General features: G+C 33.0%; 3 protein-coding genes across 5 annotated transcripts in view; all 3 read left to right on the top strand.

Moving 5' to 3' along the window:
• Positions 1–944: 944 nt before the first annotated feature.
• Positions 945–5110, top strand: LOC138933313 (odorant receptor 30a-like). 2 transcript variants are annotated; one of them, XM_070295922.1, is made up of 9 exons: positions 945–1212; positions 1519–1638; positions 1907–2024; positions 2168–2432; positions 2524–2634; positions 2712–2802; positions 2981–3117; positions 3346–3478; positions 4857–5110. In XM_070295922.1, exons 1-9 carry the CDS (start codon positions 1069–1071, stop codon positions 4911–4913), a joined length of 1176 nt encoding a protein of 391 aa, XP_070152023.1. In that variant the 5' UTR covers positions 945–1068; the 3' UTR covers positions 4914–5110. The 2 variants fall into 2 exon arrangements, with proteins under 2 accessions (XP_070152023.1, XP_070152024.1); XM_070295923.1 differs by lacking the exon at positions 1519–1638.
• A 1764-nt stretch (positions 5111–6874) lies between these two features.
• LOC138933119 (uncharacterized) lies at positions 6875–9810 on the top strand. Of its 2 annotated transcripts, none has more exons than XM_070295619.1 (9): positions 6875–7083; positions 7367–7486; positions 7797–7914; positions 8059–8323; positions 8414–8521; positions 8599–8689; positions 9057–9193; positions 9426–9558; positions 9668–9810. In XM_070295619.1, exons 1-9 carry the CDS (start codon positions 6940–6942, stop codon positions 9767–9769), a joined length of 1218 nt encoding a protein of 405 aa, XP_070151720.1. In that variant the 5' UTR covers positions 6875–6939; the 3' UTR covers positions 9770–9810. The 2 variants fall into 2 exon arrangements, with proteins under 2 accessions (XP_070151720.1, XP_070151721.1); XM_070295620.1 differs by having other exon boundaries at positions 9664–9794.
• An 8148-nt stretch (positions 9811–17958) lies between these two features.
• Positions 17959–20311, top strand: part of LOC138933596 (uncharacterized) — a 3072-nt gene continuing 719 nt past the window's right edge. Inside the window, exon 1 of the mRNA XM_070296418.1 lies at positions 17959–18026. Coding sequence (XP_070152519.1) covers positions 17959–18026 — 68 coding nt within the window. The remainder of the gene's footprint in view (positions 18027–20311) is intronic.

The raw sequence follows: 20311 nt of genomic DNA, 5'->3' as shown, positions 1-20311 counted from the left end.
CGACCTAATTGTAAGAAAACATGCAATGAATCGATATATCGATTGGCCAAATTCAAATGGTTTTATGAAAAGCGTATATTGTGAAGAGAGCACACTTAATTTTATATCAAATTTTTTAAAACCGTTTCTTTATGATTGTTGCGAGCATACTGAAAATTATAGCAACAAAATAACAATCTATTGCGATTAAACTGCATTATATATTGTTATATTTAGAACAACGCGTAGAAATATGAAAAACGCTACGTTCTATCAAATAATGGACAAATTTATCATTAGCTTAATTATCAGAAAAAGCTCTTTGTAACTACTACAGCTTCATTTCAGATTATAGTACTGATTATTCACTTTTCGTAATATCTTTTTTTCTTATACATAATAGTGATATTCCTAATGTGTGCTTTGTACATATATATTTAAATATACATGATTTAATAAAAAGATACATATTAATGAGTAAATAATGTTCTAAATTTAATATTTTTGGTTGCGAATGTGTATAGCAATAACTAGAATAATAATAAAATTTTTAAAAAATATAAGAATTAAAATGAACAGAACACATTAAAATGATTTTCAGTGAAAAATAACATGCTGTGATAGTACCACTTTAAACACGCCATGTGCTGATATTCAACACAACTTAGACGAGTGCTTTCCAGCAGTGTATGTAACAGAATGAAACAGATGCGTTACCGAAAAGTAGCGTTTGCGACTGCGCGACTTTTGTGTAAAAAAGTTCTCTCATGAATACTTTTCTATAAAAAAATAATTCCGTTAAATTGTTCTTAATACAGAATCGATTGTTTATTCATGAATTTTCACTTAAGAAAATTTCTTAAATTATATAATTACGTAATTGCCTAATTTTCCACGTAATTTAAAGTAGTCACTATATGCATTATTGCCTATTTCTTATTTATCGAATTAAGAAAATTACACTGATAATAAAGTTTATACTTTGAGGAAGCAGTCGTTTATTAAGCGGTTAATAAATTGAAAAGGGGGGATAGCTGAATATTCGTGTACACGCTTTTCCGTCAAACTTGTGTCGACAGTTACGGAGAGATGATCTCTCTCGAGACTCAACATTTTAACATCAACCGAATTCTATTGCTTATCATTGGCTTGTGGCCTTATCAACGATCGCGACTAGTTGAATTTCAATTAATTATACTTTACGGTACTTTGATGACTTTTATCGTATTTCAGGTACGTCAGCATTTCTCTGTTGTATTTTATTACGGAATTGCGCATTCTTATACTGATGTATAAGAATTAATATATTATTTAAATTTTGTCTCGCATATAACATTCATATATAATTATATTGCATTAAAATTATTTTTTCTAATTATTGTTGTCCAAATTATATAAAATTATTAATTGTGTAAAATATCTCTTTTGCTAAATTATTGTATGTAATAAATTAACGAAAAATTGAGAATTTATGAACTGATCGAATAATGTAGTTTTGCTAATGATATCACATATAATGAATAACATTACTATCTGCAGTTAACATCATTTATAACATCGGAATGTACTCTGGATTTTATCTATAAAGTTTTATCTTCTGCATTCTTTTTTATTTGTTTGGCGATTAAATACAATTCATTTTGGATTAACGCCGATATTGTAAGCATGTAAATTATTAAACATCACTGATAAATAAACTTTTGAATACAATATAGGCCGGCTTTCGTATTCGTTACTCTCGATTTATATAATTTTTTTTTACATGTCGTTCACTTTTTGTTTTATAATCATTATAATGTAAGACTACAGAAAAACATAAAATAGACAAACTAGTGTGAATCCAATCAAGAAAGAACACGGAAGCTTAATTATAATAATTTTCGAATATCGCGATAAACAACATACAATAATATTGTTAAAATGATAGTTAAGAAGTTCGCTGAAGCAACTTCAAGATGTGTGTAATGAGATAGAAGACAAAAATGAAATCGCTATCGTGGAAAAATACGGCATCAAAGCGAAACGTATTACGATTAAACTTTTATGTAAGAAAATATTTCTCGATCTTTAACTTAAGTTCCAATATCTTTTCACGTTCAAATAAATAAATTGCAATCGTAAGAAAATGTTAAAAATTAGAAAATAATATATCTATGGATTTATATGATTATTTTATAATCTTTCCTAGTACTTGGGATATGCTGTCAATTTACTATTCTTTTGATATATATTTGGCCGTACATTTGTCACATTATGGTTCTCAAAAATAAATTTCGATCACCTTCTCCGTCGTATATAGAGACCGAATATTTCATTGATAAAGAAAAATATTTTTATTTAATTACGCTGCATCGACATGTAGCAATTTGCATAGGCATACTGGCAATGATAGCGACAGGAACTATGCTCATAACATATCTTCAACATACTTGTGCAATGTTTAATATCGCCTGGTAAGTAAATTAGAGGTAAATACAACTATTTAAAAATTATATTCTTAGACAAACAATATATATGGTGTTAGAGCAACAAAATTATTTACAGTTACCGTATCGAGAAGGCGATTAATATCTCACAAAAGAATAGTTCCAAAAATGAAAAAAAGAGTTACAGGGAGATAATTCGTGCTATAAACATTCATTGTAACGCTATAAAGTTAGTATTTTTGTTAGTTTAATAACAAGTATTTAATACATGTGATAATATTGTATAAACTTTTCTCATGTTTAAAGGCTTATCAATTTTTTAATATCTAATTTTGAGGGATCGTTCTTTTGCTTGATAGCGGCTGGTATGGTTTGTTTGTGCTGTAATCTTCTTCGGGTAAATTTCGTGTACAAATTCTAGCACAAACAGTGTACTACTTTGTAAAATTAAAATTAGTCAACAAACCCGCATAGATAGAGAAAAATATCGAAATAATTTTTATAATACCCATAGTACAATGTCATGTGTAGAAAATCGATATGAAGCATGTAACATGTGTCTCATCAATTTTCAGGTTGTGTCATTTACCGATAACATTGGGCAATTTATATTATCTCTAAATATTTTAATTGTTCTCTATTTGTACTTGTTTGTATCCAATTATACTGCACAAGAAATTACAGATCACAATGAATATGTGTTTGTTACAGTGTAAGGAATATTTTAACTTCATATACAAGTATATTTCTGTTTTGTGTAGATATTTATAATATAAGCCAAAATTAGTGATTTCTGATAAAATTAATATGCATTAAAAAAGAAACAAATATGCATGTGTATATATGTGTATATGTGTGTTTGCGTATATGGCGCATGTATTAACAAAAAATATATACAAATTTTATTTAATTAGTATTTTTTCAATTTATTATTTCGTAGATATAACGTCCGTTGGTATATGGTTCCAATACGTATACAGAAAATGATACTTTTTCTGTTGCAAAGGGGTACTAAAAGTTTCCATCTGATTCTTGGTGGAGTATTTGTAGGATCCATGCAAAGTGCCGCTTCGGTGAGAAATATATAAGAATATATCGCATATAGAGGGGGCTCCGTTTGCCTACATTCCCGATTGCCTACAGAGCGATTGTCTACAAGCATTATTGCGCACATGTAAAAATTAAAAATACGAACGTACGTTTGCACACATGACATTATTGCGCACATACACAATGCACACATGATATTATTGCATACATAAAATAAAAAAATCGAATTAATGTTTTGCACACATGACTTTATTGCGCACATACAGATTGCACACATGACCGTATTGCACACATAAAATAATAATTGGACACCGCACGGTTGAATACCGGACGATTAGACACCGCATGATTGAGCACCGCAAATCAATATGGAATCTCACTTCGCATTAAAAAGTATATGCGTGGAAGAAATATTTTCCGCCGCCCCCCTCCCCCCTGCAAGGGGCACCATTATCAAAAAACTAGACACATTAGTTTGCGTTGAATCTCGTTTTACGTGGAAAGTTGTAAACCCATGTGGAACCTTTCTTCGCATTAAAAAGTGTTTGTTTTTTATTGCGAAGGGAGGTTCCACATGGATTTGCGGTGCTCAGTTATGCGGAATCCAATCGTGCGGTGTCCAATTGTTATTTTATGTGTGCAACACGGTCATGTGTGCAATGTGTATGTGCGCAATAACGTCATGTGTGCAAACGTACGTTCGTATTTTTAATTTTTACATGTGCGCAATAATGCTTGTAGGCAATCGAAGCTGTCGGCAAAATGTTGTAGGCAAACGAAGCTGTTGGCAATCGGGAATGTAGGCAAACGGGATCCCCCCTATTGCATATACACAAATGTCTCGCAATTTTTTCAATACTATTAAAAAGAAATAGGGAACACTTTTCATACTCTAAAAATTGGGCTATTTTCAAACCGCTAAAACTCGACGAAAAATCATCGTAGACCAAAAATTACGAAAAAGCATTTTGAAACTTGAATTTTCGACTGTAACCTGCTATCGATAGTTAAAGAGAATTTTTGTATGTTCTTATTTCTAGAAAATGCAGATTTAGTTCTAAAATCGTGTAACTCGGTCAAAGAAAATCTTAGAAAAATTTGAAAAAAGCATTTTGTAGGCAAAATGTTGTAGTTTACGAAACTTAAGTTGAATTTTTCGAGAGAAATTTTTTTATCGAACTGCAGAATGTCAAAAATACATAATTTTAAGGAACAAAACAATAAAGTTAAAATTGAAACTTCGAGTTTTAATAGACTTTTTTAATTTTTTGTCTACGATGATTTTTCGTCGAGTTTCAGTGGTTTGAAAATAGCCCAATTTTAAGGGTATGAAAAGTGTTCCCATTTTTTTTTGTAGTGTATAACAAGCAGACAGAATAAAAAAAGATACTTTTTTTACAGCTGACGAGTACTTCTATATCATACTTCACTGTTCTTTATTCTACCCGGGAAGATTAAAAGTATAGTAAAGAAATTTTTAATTATTTTGATCCAATTAGACGAAAAAAAACACGTATCAAATGGCTTCGAGGTACAGATATAGCATTATTATTAACCTCGCAGAAAATAATACACAAATAAACACGAACTGTCTCTTTGTGTTTGATACAAGAAATTATTGTTACATCTTAATGTATAAAGTTTAAAATATCAAATTTAATAATAACAATGTTGAATATAGTATAGATATGTAAAAAGATATATATAATTTTAGAAATATTATAAAAAATGCAAAATATTATAATAATTTTGTGATTAGTATTCTTTGTTAGTAAAAGCGGAAATAATAGATGCATTTTATTTTTAATGCTATTTACTTGTATTGTATTTATTGCCTAATTACTTCAAGTCCGAAAAAAGAGCAATCTACACAACAGTATCAATTAACAATTTTTTATCTAAACGACTGCATCATTTTAAATGTAAAAGTTACTTCGGCCAAATTGGCTGAAATTAAAATATATTATAGTTGAGGTAGTGCTAATTGATTAAAACGTGCTGATTAAAAAATCTTCCTGAATAAAATGTTTAAAAATTAAAATTAATAATGATGGGACAGTTTTAAATGAATAAAAATTAAGAAAGTTAAGAAAATTATTAGAAAATACAAAATATTAAAGAGTAAGAGAATTTAAATAAATAATATGTGTGGGTATTGAAATGACTTTCGGTGAAGAATATCATGCTTTGATAGTACCACTTTAAACACGCCAACTTTCCCCTACATGATGATACATCAAATGCTATATAGGGGAGACCGATGGTGGTAAGTCAGTGATCGATTTTTAATGAAATACATAAAAGAGAAACATCATTGTAGCGATTACTGTTTTCGTATATTTGACTGTCGGATTAAATTCTTAAAGTTAATTTGATTTGATGATAATTAATATATTTGAATATTTTTCTCATACTTTCCGCGCTGGTCAACCAACCCCATAATCGAGGTTAGTTGATTTTCATAGGGTAAGTTGGCAATAGGGATGCAATCAATTGGGAATATGTTATTTACAATTTAATTCATCAAAAATGAAATAGTACAATATTAGGAAAATTATTTTATTATGATATATTAATTATTTCTGATGGCACAGGTCATATTTTAGAATTGAATGTCAATTATATGAATGAACTAAACAAATATTTAACTAATATTAATAAAAGATAAATCCGCGTTTATAATAAAAAAATCAAAATGATCTTTCTTTTAAAGAATTGAAAGGGGAAGGAAGTTTGCGTCTACAAAAAATTTTAGCGACAATTTTGGACGCGCATCCGAGCAAAGTTATTGACTATTAGTCTACCTACCCCTATAGGCAACCAGTCCCAGTCTCTTCTACATATATGTCTCAATACAATTTGAAAAAATATATTCATGGCATCTATTATTTAAATTTAATCTTATTGGTAGCAAATGGAGAAAGCTTTAGAAAATTAAAAAAGTTATTAAAGAATATAAGAATTTAAACAAAAAGTATGCACTTCACTAAAATAACTTTCAGTAAAGAATAACATGTCTTGGTAGTACCACTTTAAACACGCCGACATTTGCTGATATTCAGCACAACTTAGACGAGTGCTTTCCAGCAATGAATGTAACAGAATGAAATAGATGCGTTACCGAAAAGTAGCGTCTGCGACTGCGCGACTTTTGTGTAAAAAAATTCTCTCATGAATACTTTTCTATAAGAAAATAATTCCGTTAAATTGTTCTTAATGCGGAATTGATTGTTTATTCATGAATTTTCACCTAAGAAAATTTCTTAAATTATATAATAACGTAATTGCTTAATTTTCCACCGAATTTTAAGTATGTATTATGCATTATTTTCACAATTCCTTCTTCATCAAATTAAGAAGATTACTGATAATAAAATTTATATTACGAGAAAGAAGTCGTGCGATCGATAAATCGAAAAGGGGGAGATGAGTGAATATTCATGTACTGCTTTTCCGTCAAATTCGTATCGACAGTGACGGAGAGATGATCTGTCTTGAGACTGAACATTTTAACATCAACCGAGTTCTGTTGCTTATCATTGGTTTGTGGCCTTATCAGCGATCGCTCCTGGTTGAACTTCAATTAATTTTGCTTTATGGTATTCTGATGACTTTTATCGTATTTCAGGTACGTCGTTATTTTCATTATATTTTATTACGGAATCGCGCATATTAAATTGATGTTTATGAATGAATGCATTATTTTAATTTTGTCGCATGTAAGATTTAAATTTAATTATATAACACAATAATTGTTTTCTATATGATTATTGCTGTAATAATTACATATAATTATTAATTATATATCTTTTTTACTAAATTATTGTACGTAATAGGTTAACGAAAAATTGAGAATTTATAAGCAAATAATAAAGCTTTTTTAATACGATGAATAATTTTAATATTTACAGTTAACAACATTTATAACAGCGGAATGTACTCTGGACCTTATCTATAAAGTTTTATCTTCAGCATTCTTTTATATTTGTTTTGCGATCAAATACAATTCATTTTGGATTAACGCCGATATTGTAAGCTTATAAATCATTAAGGACTATTGATATATATATATATATATATATATATATATATATATATATATATGTATCTTTGAATGCAATACATATGGGCTTCGTCTTCGTTACTCTCGATCGACTTTCGATAGTTTATTTTTTTTTAATATATTCTTCATTTTTTATTCTATAATCATAATGTAAATGCGGACTAAAAAACAAAGCGTAATTAAATTAGTTTGAATACGATCAAGAAAAAATACAGACAAGCCATATTATTTTTTAATGTTGCGAAGAGAAATGACACACAATATTATCAACATGATAGATAAGGACTTCGCTAAAGCAACTTCAAGACGTCTGTAATGAGATAACAGACAAGAATGAAATTGCTATCATAGACAAATACGGAGACAAAGCAAAACGTATTACGATTTTAATTTTACGTAAGATAATATTTCTCAATTTTTTTTTATATTCCAATATCTTTTTACATTTAAATAAATAAATTGCGATTATAAGAAGCTGAAAAAATTAAAGAAACAATAATATATCTGTTGACTTATATAATTATTTTGAAATTTTTTTAGTTCTTGGCATGTTCCATCAAGTTACTTTTACTTTCATATATATTTGGCCGTACATTCATCACATTATGGTTTTGACAAACAAATCTCGATTACATTCTTCGGAGCCTATTATGACAGAATATTTTATTGATCAAGAAAAATATCCCTATTTAATTACTCTGCATAGACACGCAGCATGCTGTATAGGCTTATTAGCAGTGTTAGCGACAGGAACTATGCTTTTAACATATCTTCAACATACTTGCGCAATGTTTAGTATCGCCTGGTAACTAAATAGATTATAAATATGTATAACAATATAAATAATATGCTTAAACAAACCATATAATTACTGTAACAATATTATTTACCGTAGTTATCATATCGAACATGCAATGGATATTTTACAAAAAGGTTACAAAAATGAACAAAAGAGTTGTGAAGAAATAATTCGTGCTGTCAACATTCATCGCAAAGCTATGAAGTTCGTATTATCGTTATATTCATAACAAGTATTTATTTGCACCTAATAATAATATATATATTTTCTCATATTTAAAGGCTTAGTAATTTTTTAATATCCAATTTTTCGGGATCGTACTTTTGCTTGATAGCGGCTGGTGTACTTTGCTTGAGTTGTAATCTTCTTCGGGTAAATTTTATCTACAAATTTCTGGAAGAGCAATGCGGCACTTTACAAAATTGAAATTAGTCTACAAGAAACCTACATAGATAAAAAAAATAACAAAATCGCTTTCTAACGATCAAGCAATCTATAAAATTTATTGCATGCTTATCTTCTCTTAGAAACATAGATTATATCTAAATTACTATGATATCCGCAAATGTTTTAGAAAATTATGCGAAATCTTGCATAAGCTGCATCATGTAAGCTGCACAGCGAATAGCGATATATTATTCGACATAAATCTTAATGTACTGACATATTTTACAATATGCATAGAATATGGTGCAATAGAAGCTAATGATATACATAGCATATGTCTCATAATTTTCAGTTGGCATCATTCACTGGTAACATTGGGCAACTTATACTATCTCTAACTAACGTAATTATCCCATACGTGTACTTGTTTGTAGCCAATTATACTGCACAAGAAGTAACAGATCATAATGATTATTTGTTTGCTATAGTGTAAGAAAATTTCAGTCTTATATATGAATATATTGTATTTACTTTCCAGATATTAAAAATATGTCAAAAATAAAAAGATTTCTGATAAAGTTGATCATTAAAAAAAAATGCATACGTATATGTATGTTTGTTTGTGTATGTGTCGATGCACGCATTATCACATGCGTTTGATAAAATATTTATTTACACACATTTTTATTAACTAAAATTTGTTCATTTCATTGTTCTGTAGATATAACGTCCGTTGGTATATGGCTCCAATACATATACAGAAAATTATTCTTTTTTTGCTGCAAAGGGGTACTAAAAGTTTTCATCTGATTCTCGGTGGCGTATTTGTAGGGTCTTTGCAGAGTGCCGCTTCGGTGAGAAATTTATATGAATAAATCGCAAATATTCAATAAATTATGATTTTCTCAATAATATATAATAAGTGAATGAAATAAAAAAAAAGATACATTTTATTTTAGATAGCGAGCGCTTCCATATCGTACTTCACCGTTCTTTATTCTACCCAGCAAGAATAAAAATATGGTAAAGCAATTTTTAATTTTTTTGAACCGATTGGGCAAATAAAAAACATGTATCGATTGTCCTCGTTCTTCAGACATAGCATTATTATTATTCTCATAAAGAAGACAAAATCTTTGTCTAATAAAAGAAGTTATTGTTTTATCTTAATGTACAATATAAGATTTAAAGTATAAAATTAAACAATATGTAATATAAATGGAAATGTGATATAATTAATGAAAAATTATATAAAATGCAAGATAATATTTTTATTATCTTGCACTTGTTTCGTTTTTTGGACTTTTTGTTCATGACAGTTTTTAATCAACAGTATTCAATCTATTTTATTTTAATGAATTAGATCAAAACCACTTTTAAAAACATGCAAGATTCCTTGAAACTAGAGGCTCAGTATTAATAATAAATTATTAGGAAAGAATATATATTTCTTTGTCTTTTGTTTTCCCTCTCTCAACCATTTTGTAGACAAAAGCTTAGTTTATCAATAGATAGAAATATAGAAATGTTTATAATGATGCGCAAATGTGCATAAAACAATAGCTTTTTCAATAAAAATTTTATATTTAATAATAAATTGATAACACTGGTAGACAAAATGAAACGTTTTTTTTGCCTTAAGTTCTATCAAATCATTTCTGATGGATCTTTTAGCGCTGATTACGAATCTGGTCATAAAAATACCATATCATGCCGAGTTTTTAAGAAATATTTAGGCAAAATTGCTAAAATACGCGTTTTTTGATATTTTTGCGAGAGTTATATATGTCGATGGGGAGACATGCTCCAGAAAGCAGCTATTCAAATTAAGGCTCCTGAATAGTCGCCGCGGCCAGATTGGAATGATGACGTCAGAAGCGAGAAATGACACGCTGAGAATTCTTGCGTGCCATTTTTAAATAAAAAGATATTTTAAAGAAACAAGACTACAGATCGTTTTAGTATACTCGTAAAATTGTCCGACAACTAAGCTTTTCCTTTGACAATTAATAAATAACTGTAAAATGAGTGTCAAAGTAAGCCTAATCATACGGGAAAACATGTAGTTTGACAGCTGTCGAAAGAAGTGGAAAATGTTCTTTTTACATAATATTTAACTTGCTAAGCTTAGTTTGCGGACAATTTTATAAGTTTCACAAATACGTTACACATCACAGCATTAGCATAAAGTGAATAATTACGAAATGGCACGCAAGAATAATTTGGGCTGCCAAAACGTCACTTTTCACGCCTCATAGTTCATCGATTTGCAACGTGAGGCGCTGCATAAAAATTCTGACATATGGGTAACATGCTGGTAACTTGTAGCTAACACGTAACATATATATAGTATATATCTTTTATATATCAATTATATAGTATAGTACTTTATTAGAAAAATACTTGAGCAAAGGAAGGGCGCAATGCTCAGCCATTTCCCAAAAAATTTGATTTTAATAATATTTAAATAATATATTTTCTTATATACAACTCCGTTAGGTCGATTATCGAGAAGGCGACGTAGCTCAGGCATTAAAGCGGGTGACTACCATGCATCAGACCCGGGTTCAATTCTTGTCCCTGGTACCTTTTTTCTCATTCTTTTTTATACAATCTAGCAACGAATATTTATTCATGTAAAATAAAGTTAATTAAATTAAATTTTTTTTAATTGCACTTTTGGCAATTTTCTTTTAATTTATTCAATTTAATTTATTCAATTTTAATTTATTATTTTATACATTCTATCCGGTACAAAACGAAGTAAATAAAACGCCATTTTTTGAACATAATTATAATTTAATACAAAATTACAACAAGTAATTACAAGTATATCATCCGAATAATTGTAACCGATCTGTAGAGAATGTTGATGTTAGTGATAATAAGGATGAATAAGTTTTGACACATTTGTTTGTAATTTTGTATTAAATTATAACTATGTTCATATAGTGGCGTTTTATTTGCTTTATTTTATATCGAGTAGAATGCATAAAATAATAAGGTTGTAAGTTTAACAAAAATTATGCTCAGTTTCATGAATAAATTAAAAGAAAATTGCCTTCCGAAAGTGCAAATTAAAAAAAATTTAATTTAATTAACTTTATTTTACATGAATAAATATTCGTTGTTAGATTGTATGAAAAAAGAATGAGAAAAAGAGTGGCAGGGACAAGAATTGAACCCGGGTTGGATGCGTGATAGTCACGCGCTTAATGCCCGAGCTACACCGCCTTTTCGCTAATTGATATAACGGAGCCAGATATATGAAAGCCATATTGTTTAAATCATTTTTTTGGAAATGGCTAGCGCTCTATCCCTTTGCGCAAGTATTTTTCTAATAGAGTACTACACTATAAAAGCCTTTTTCAATTTGGTAATCCTAAAGTCGCGTCCTCCCCTGCTAGTCACAGGAACGTGCGCATCATAAATATAATAGCACAATACTCTAGTTCTCTAGTAGTAGAGGTTCTCATTAAAATTTTCTATTCAATATTTTATTTTGTATTAATAACAAAAATAATTATTATTCTATTATTAATTACGTATATGTACGTTCTATAACAATTCAAAATATTTATGTTTTATGGTTATCAAAATATTGTGCTATCACATTACGCACGTTCTTGAAACTAAGTGATGCGCTCCTTAGTTACGATTTACGATGCAGTAGATGCGTTGCTAAGGAGCGAGGGATAAGAGGTGAGCAGCGAGCAGTAGGCGTGAGCTAAAAAATCCAACCGAAAGTTACATATAAATCCCAGTTCACTTATATCAGTGCTGCTGGGATTTACTTGCACATTTCGGCCCGATTCTGTGGCTCACGCCTATTGCTCCCCACTCACCGCTCGTACGTTAGCAACGAGTCGCCAGATATGCGTGACTAAGGACCGCGACGCTTCGTCTCAGGAGCGTTTATATGTAAGAATGCCCAAATATAATAATAAGACAATACTTTTCTAAATACACCGCGAAAATTCTTAGAATTAAAAGTTTTTTTTCAATATTTTATAATTTATTGATATAAAATATTGAAGAAAAACTTTTAATTATAGAAAAGTATTGTCTTATTATTATATTTGGGTATTCTTATATACGGACGCTCCTAAGACAAAGCGTCGCGTTCCTTAGTTACGCGTATCTGGAGACTCGTTGCTACGCACGAGCGGTGAGTGGGGAACAATAGGCGTGAGTCACGAAATCGGGCCAAAATGTGCAAGTAAATCCCAGCACTGACTTATACGATAAGTCGTTGAACAGGGTTCTTATTCCTACCGCAGCATCTTTATTCCTATGTCGCCACCGTCAACTCGGAGTTTCACGGTGACTACTCAGAAGCCTTAAAGCTTAGGATTTATACTTTATGATATATATGCTAGAAGTTTTAGGCAAGAAAGACTTTTTTTCTAAAAAAAGTGTTCGAAACATAAGAAACATCATTTAGTATCCCTCAGTCATACGTCTTCAATTGTCCGTTACTAAAATACTGGTGTCAAAAACTACTCTAATTTTCATCTTAAGCGATAACGACCACAAAAACCTATCCACATATCCACTTGCATGATTCGAATGATTTTTCGAAAATTTTATCCTCCATTTCGGATCCTTCAATTATAATTTTAAAATTTCAAAACGTGTTTTATGATGAGTACTCGATCGATTTTCATGATTAGTATAATTTTTAAAAAAATTTTAGTAGCGGACAATTGAAGACGTATGACTGGGGGATACTGCGATAAATGTTTTCTAAGTTTTGACCACTTTTTTCAGAAAAACTTTTCCTGCCTAGGATTTCTGACACTTTTATCATAAAGTATAATCTTCAGCTCATTTTCAGCTGTCGCTGCTTTCTAGAGCACGTCCCCATCGAAAGATATAACTCACGTAAATGTATCAAGAATGCCTATTTTACCAACATTGACTGAAGTTTTTTTAAAAACTAGATACGTCATTTTTATAACCAGATTCGTAATCAGCGCTAAAAAATATACCAAAAATGACTTGAATGGATTCGTGGGAAGAGGATTGCGAACGTATGATGTTTGCATGAGATCACGTGGGATTGCGCAAAGTACAATTAATTTGTGGCGGACATGAACACCGCGCCAATTAGAACGCTGGACAAAAACCGGTGCGCAGGCGCAGAAAGAAGAGAGGGAAGAGCTAGGAGACAGATAGTCAGTGATATTTAGAGAGTAGAGACGAGAGGAGGATTAAGCGTGTACCTGAAAGAAAATATAATTATTATTAGATACCTACCTGTTTCGAATCTTCTCCTTGACCTGTAATAACGGTAATTAGGAGCTACAGGCATTGGTGATCCCGACGTGATATCCGCCAAACTAAGATGAACACGCAAGAAACGACGAGCAACGACGTGAAGAATGGCGGCATGGCTGACGTAAGTAGCGTAAAGGCGGGAAAGTTACCCCCCTTTTGGAAGGAAAACCCTACGTTATGGTTCACACAAGTAGAACTCGCCTTCGCACTCGGGAACATAACCTCAGATATTACCAAATTTCGGAAAGTGGCGGTGAACCTGGATCAGACAATTTTACCCTTCGTCGCAGACATTTTGACCAAGCCACCAGAACAAGGGAAGTACGACACATTGAAAGAGCGAATTATTAGGTATATTCGGGGAGTCAAACAAATCTAAATTAAGGCGTTTATGAGGACAGGAGCTAGGTAACGACAAACCTACCATGTTTCTGCAAAGATTACGGTCATTGGCAACAGGGCAATGCAACGAAGAGGTCCTTAAAACACTTTTCTTAGAACGCCTACCGGAACCGGTAAGAACTATTTTGTCCGTCACTCAAGACAATCTCACCGGACTCGCACGACAAGCAGACGCGATATGCGAGGTTACTAAGCTGGTAAACGCAGTGACGTGCAATGCAGTGACAACAAAAGAGGCGACGGTTTTAGAGGCGAAGATAGATGCATTACAGCAAGCAGTCGAGGCACTTAACCGACGTAGTCCAAGCAGGAGAGTAGACAGAAACTGCACGCCAGAGTGACGATTCAGGAGCATTTCGCCTGGGAGGCCAGGTAAAAACATATGCTATTATCATCGTCGGTTTGGAACTGTTGCTTTCAGGTGCACCAAGCCCTGCAGTTTTGACATTATTAAGACAAAGAAAAACTAGAACGCCCGTCGTTGGCGGAGACAACAAAAGACGGCGTTTCAACCACCCACCGCCTCCACATCAGGGACCGCAAGACAGGTTGGAAATTTCTCGTTGACATAGGGGCAGCAGTATTCGTAATTCCACGTAAACTATATCGAGGACCGAGTAAGCTAGCGAGCTACCAGTTATACGCAGCGAATGGCACCGCTATTAAAACCTACGGAGTGAGGACAATGACACTGGATTTTGGATTACGACGAAACTTAACCGGGAATTTTTGCATATGCAAGATCGACCGTCCGATGATCGGAGCGGATTTTTTGGGACAATACGGACTCCTAGTAGACATCAAGCGGCAATGTATTATTGATTCACTAACACAGCACATAAGACATGAAAGTTTGAAATTTGCACCACAAAATAAAATAGTATCAACAATAGGACAAGGGACGAATTACAAATATTTACTCATGCAGTTCCCAAGAATAACCATACCGCGAGCAGCAACAGCGAACGAAAGACATGCAATCGTACATCACATAATAACGAGAGGACCACCGGTGTTCGAACGCCCCCGACGTTTGGTATCAGAGAAATACAAAGCAGCAAGAATGGAATTCGAGACAATGAGTGTACAAGGACACTGCAGACCATCCAGTAGCAGCTACGCAAGCTCTTTACACCTGGTACCCAAAAAGACAGGTGAATGGAGACCTTGCGGGGATTTCAGGAAACTAAACGCAGCAACCGTTCCGGATAGGTATTCCATACCTCACATTAGCGATTTCGCCAACCACCTGCAAGGAAAAAATTTCTTTTCAACAATCGACCTGGTGCGGGCGTATCATCAGATACCGGTAACAAAAGAGGACGTCCACAAGACAGCGGTAACAACGCCTTTTGGGCTATTTGAATTCACCGTAATGCCTTTCGGGTTAAGAAATGTGGCTCAGACATTTCAAAGATTTATGAATGAAGCCTTTAGAGGTCTAGACTGCACGCATTGTTACATAGACGACATTCTGGTGGCATCCAGCAGTGAAGAGGAACACAGGAAACATTTAAGAATATAATACTATTCAATATAATAATATTCAAAAGACTGGACGATTACGGCTTGACTATTAATATTGCCAAAAGTGTGTTCGGCAAATCAGAAGTAGACTATTTGAGTTACCGCATTTCGGTGGCAGGAATAAAACCAATACCAGAACGCGTCAAGGCCTTCATGGAATACCCACGACCGCGGACAGTTACAGAACTACGGTGGTTTTTAGGAATTTTAAATTTTTACCGTCAGTTCATTAAGAATGCCTCAGGAATCCAAGAACCTCTTTTCAAATATTTACGAAACAGCAAACGCAACGACAAAACAGAAATTTCGTGGAATGGAACAACCACAGAGGCATTTGAAAAATGCAAGCATAGTTTAGCAAATGCCACATTGTTGGTACACGTCAAGCAAACAGAACCCCTCAGACTTACGACGGACGCTTCCGATAAGGCCATAGGCGCAACACTCGAACAATTGCAGGAGGGAACATGGAAACCATTGGGTTTCTTTTCAAAGAAATTACACGGCGCTGAATTGCAATTTATATAGTAGTCAAGCATTTCAAATACATGTTAGAAGGTACTCAATTTCAAATCCGAACCGATCACAAGCCTTTAACGTTTGCATTCACGCAAAAGACAGACAAAGCCACGCCAAGACAGGCACGACAACTTGATTTAATAGCACAATTTACAACCGACATCATTCATGTAAAAAGAAAAAACAATATTATTGCAGATACGTTGTCCAGGATAAATGAAATACAATTACCGACGATTGTAGACACAGACGAATTAGCGACGGAACAAGAGACAGACGCACAACTAAAAGAACTTGTAACATCGGACACATCATTAGTATTGCAACCACTACGCCTCGGCGACATGGAGAAGACAATATATGCGACGTTTCCATAGGCACGGCAAGACCCTACATACCCGAGATATTACGTTTACATATTTTCAAAGCGGTACACCCAAATTAAGCACACCCAAACGGAAAAACAACCAGCCGGCTAATAAAAGAACGATTCGTTTGGCCGTTCATGAAGAAAGACATCCTAAGATGGGCACGGACATGCACGCAATGCCAATTAGCCAAAGTACACAAGCATATGAGGAATCCCAACATCCAGTTCCCAGTACCATCACGGAGATTTCAACCTGTACATTTGGACATTGTAGGAGAATTGAGACAATGCCGAGAGTACAAATACTTACTTACCATGATTGATAGATTCACCTGCTGGCCGGAAGCAATTCCGTTAGAAGATATTACCGCAGATTCAGTTGCAACCGCATTTTATAAACACTGGATATGTCGTTTTGGAACACCAGCAACTATAACAACTGATCAAGGAGCACAGTTCAAGTCACAACTATTCCAAACACTCGCAAATCGCACAAGCTGTAAGAAAACGAGATCAACAGCATACCACCCTCAGACGAATGGAATCCTAGAAAGATGGCACCGAACGTTGAAGACGGCTTTAATGTGTCATAACAATCAAGATTGGACAGAGGTCCTTCACACTGCACTTTTGGGATTACGAAAAGTCTATAAAGAAGACATTAAGAGCTCACCAGCGGAGTTACTGTACGGGACGATATTGAGTATACCTGGGGAATTTTTAGTTACTGACCTGGATCAACCAGACCAACAAAAATTCATAAACAAATTCAGACAACACATGAGAACATTACAACCGAAGCCAACAGCACATCACTCAAAGGTCAAGATTTTCACACATAAAGACTTAACAACTTGTACACATGTTTTCTTGAGAAAAGATGCAGTAAGGAAACCTTTAGAACCGCCTTATCAGGGACCTTACCAAATAGTCAGACGTATTAACGATAGTAATTACATCATACAGACAGAAGCAGGAGAAAGTACAATAAACACAGAGCGTTTAAAACCAGCCTATACCTTACTGGATGCAGAACTGGAGGACGCAGTGGAAGAGAACGAGCCACAACGGAGGAATGAAACAAGCAATAGCAGGCCAAAAACAATACTCAAAACATACCTTCCAAAATGAAGGCTGTTCAGTTCGCAACATAGCTATGTTGCTAGCGGGGGAGTATGTGGCGGACATGAACACCGCGCCAATGAGAACGCTGGACAAAAACCGGTGCGCAGACGCAGAAAGAAGAGAGGGAAGAGCTAGGAGCTTATTTAGGAGATATTTAGAGAGTAGAGACGAGAGGAGGATTAAGCGTGTACCTGAAAGAAAATATAATTATTATTAGATACCTACCTGTTTCAAGTCTTTTCCTTGACCTGTAATAACGGTAATTAGGAGCTACAAATTTTACTTTATAGTACTCTGATTGCTATTATCGTATTTTAGGTATGTCAGCATTTCTCTATTATATTTTATTACGAAATAATATTATACAACATATAAGTATTAATGAATTATTCTAACTTTGTCGCACAATTTAAATATAATTATATTACATGATAATTGTTCTTGATAATAATTAATATGTTATAATTATGTAAAATTATTGATAATTATTTACTATAACGAACCCTACTCCAATGACATTGACCTTGACATATGTTGTCAAGGACATAATCCTGAGTAACTTTTCCTTATAACTTAATCGGCGGTCATTGTTTATTAAAAAGTTATTAACAAATAATGTTTGAGAAATAAAACGTAATTTTTACATGAGTTTGTAATTTCCACGCAAGAAGCGAGGACTATTCGCATCAGGACGTTGTATAACTCAAATCAAATTTTCAGAAATAAGTTTGGGTTAGGTTATATCATCCGGAAGTGAAACCTCTCTTGAAGGAAGAAGGGAGGGCACCCACTGCGTCCACGCGTACACTTTCCCATTCACACAACTGTTGTAGGATGGGACTCGCTTCCCGTTATAAAGTATATGCATGAGCGCAGTGGGTTCTGCCACACCTACGGAGAGAGGGGGGAGCTCCACTTCCAGAAGACATAACCTAACCCAAACCTATTTCTGATTTAAAACTAAATCACCACAACAAAATCAATAGATAGTGTGAGATGATTCTCACTTCGCTTTGCAAAGTATATGTCGAGCGGGAAGGGCCAAATCTTGTTTTGCACTGTACATAGGGATCGGTAAGGGTTGAAATTCGCTTTGTGTGAAAATTGTAAATCTATACAGAACTATACAATCATATATCTTTCTCGTACTGTAAGCAGAGGGCGGTGTTCCACATATGAAACTTTAATTTGTTATGCCTTCTAAACTAATGCCGTCCGCTGCTTAATTCTTGCGGAGAATTACTCAGAAGAATCTTCTTGACAACATATGTCACAGTCAAGGTGATCGGTATATAGGGCCAACTTCGAAAGTTTTACCCATAAATATTTTTTATTGACATTTTACAATGTACATAGAACAATGTGGTGCGTAAGTAGTCGATGATAAGCACACAACATGTGTTTCATAATTTTCAGATCACATCATTGACGAATAACATTAAAGAACGTTTATTATCTCTAATTATTGTAATTGTCATTTATTGTATATGTATTTGTTTCTATCCAATTACACTGAACAAGATGTTACGGATCACAATGAATATGTGTTTGCTACGATGTAAGGAAAATTTCAACTTCATATACGAATGCATTTATTTTGCAGATATTTATAATATAAGTCAAAATTGGAGATTTTTTATCAATTTAATATGCTTTTGAGAAAAAATAAATATGCACATATATATTTATGTGTGTATATATATATGAGCGTTGTGTGATTAAATGTGTTATTTACACAAATTTTACCTAACTAAAGTTTTTTCAATTCATTATGTCGTAGATATAACGTTCGTTGGTATATGGCTCCAATACGTATACAGAAAATGATACTTTTTTTGCTGCAAAAAGGTACTAAAAGTTTCCATCTGATTCTTGGTGGAATATTTGTAGCGTCCTTGCAAAGTGCCGCTTCGGTGAGAAATATATACGAATATATCGCATATACACAATGTCTCGCAATTTTTTTAATACTATTACAAAAAAATAGGGAACACTTTTCATACTCTAAAAATTGGGCTATTTTCGAACCGCTAAAACTCGACGAAAAATCGGGAATGTAGGCAAACGGAGCCTCCTCCGAAAAATCATCGTAGACCAAAAATTACGAAAAAGCATTTTGAAACTTGAATTTTCAACTGTAACGTGATATCGATAGTTAAAAAAAATTCTTGTATTTTCTTATTTCTAGAAAATGCAGATTTAGTTCTAAAATCGTGTAACTCGGTCAAAAAAAATCATAGAAAAATTTGAAAAAGCATTTTGTAGGCAAAACGTTGTACTTTACGAAACTTGAGTTGAACTTTTCGAGAGAAATTTATTTATCGAACTGCAGAATGTCAAAAATACATAATCTTAAGGAGTACTCTGCGTTGATACCACTGCTT

This window comes from Polyergus mexicanus, unplaced genomic scaffold (genome assembly GCF_030449975.1).
Source record: "Polyergus mexicanus isolate NDT 795.1 unplaced genomic scaffold, iyPolMexi1.0 SCAF_5, whole genome shotgun sequence".
NCBI lineage: Eukaryota > Metazoa > Arthropoda > Insecta > Hymenoptera > Formicidae > Polyergus > Polyergus mexicanus.
Note: the sequence above shows the minus strand (reverse complement) of the source record. Positions and strands in the feature narration are given on the sequence as shown.

What these genes read in the sequence shown, in the direction of transcription:
- LOC138933313 (XM_070295922.1), top strand. Translation starts at nt 1,069, where the DNA reads ATGATCTCTCTCGAGACTCAACATTTTAACATCAACCGAATTCTATTG. An exon ending in TATTACGATTAAACTTTTAT is followed by an intron (nt 2,025 to 2,167) that starts GTAAGAAAATAT and finishes AATCTTTCCTAG; the next exon opens with TACTTGGGATATGCTGTCAA. An exon ending in GAATATGTGTTTGTTACAGT is followed by an intron (nt 3,118 to 3,345) that starts GTAAGGAATATT and finishes ATTATTTCGTAG; the next exon opens with ATATAACGTCCGTTGGTATA.
- LOC138933119 (XM_070295619.1), top strand. Translation starts at nt 6,940, where the DNA reads ATGATCTGTCTTGAGACTGAACATTTTAACATCAACCGAGTTCTGTTG. An exon ending in TTTGGATTAACGCCGATATT is followed by an intron (nt 7,487 to 7,796) that starts GTAAGCTTATAA and finishes TCAACATGATAG; the next exon opens with ATAAGGACTTCGCTAAAGCA. An exon ending in GATTATTTGTTTGCTATAGT is followed by an intron (nt 9,194 to 9,425) that starts GTAAGAAAATTT and finishes ATTGTTCTGTAG; the next exon opens with ATATAACGTCCGTTGGTATA.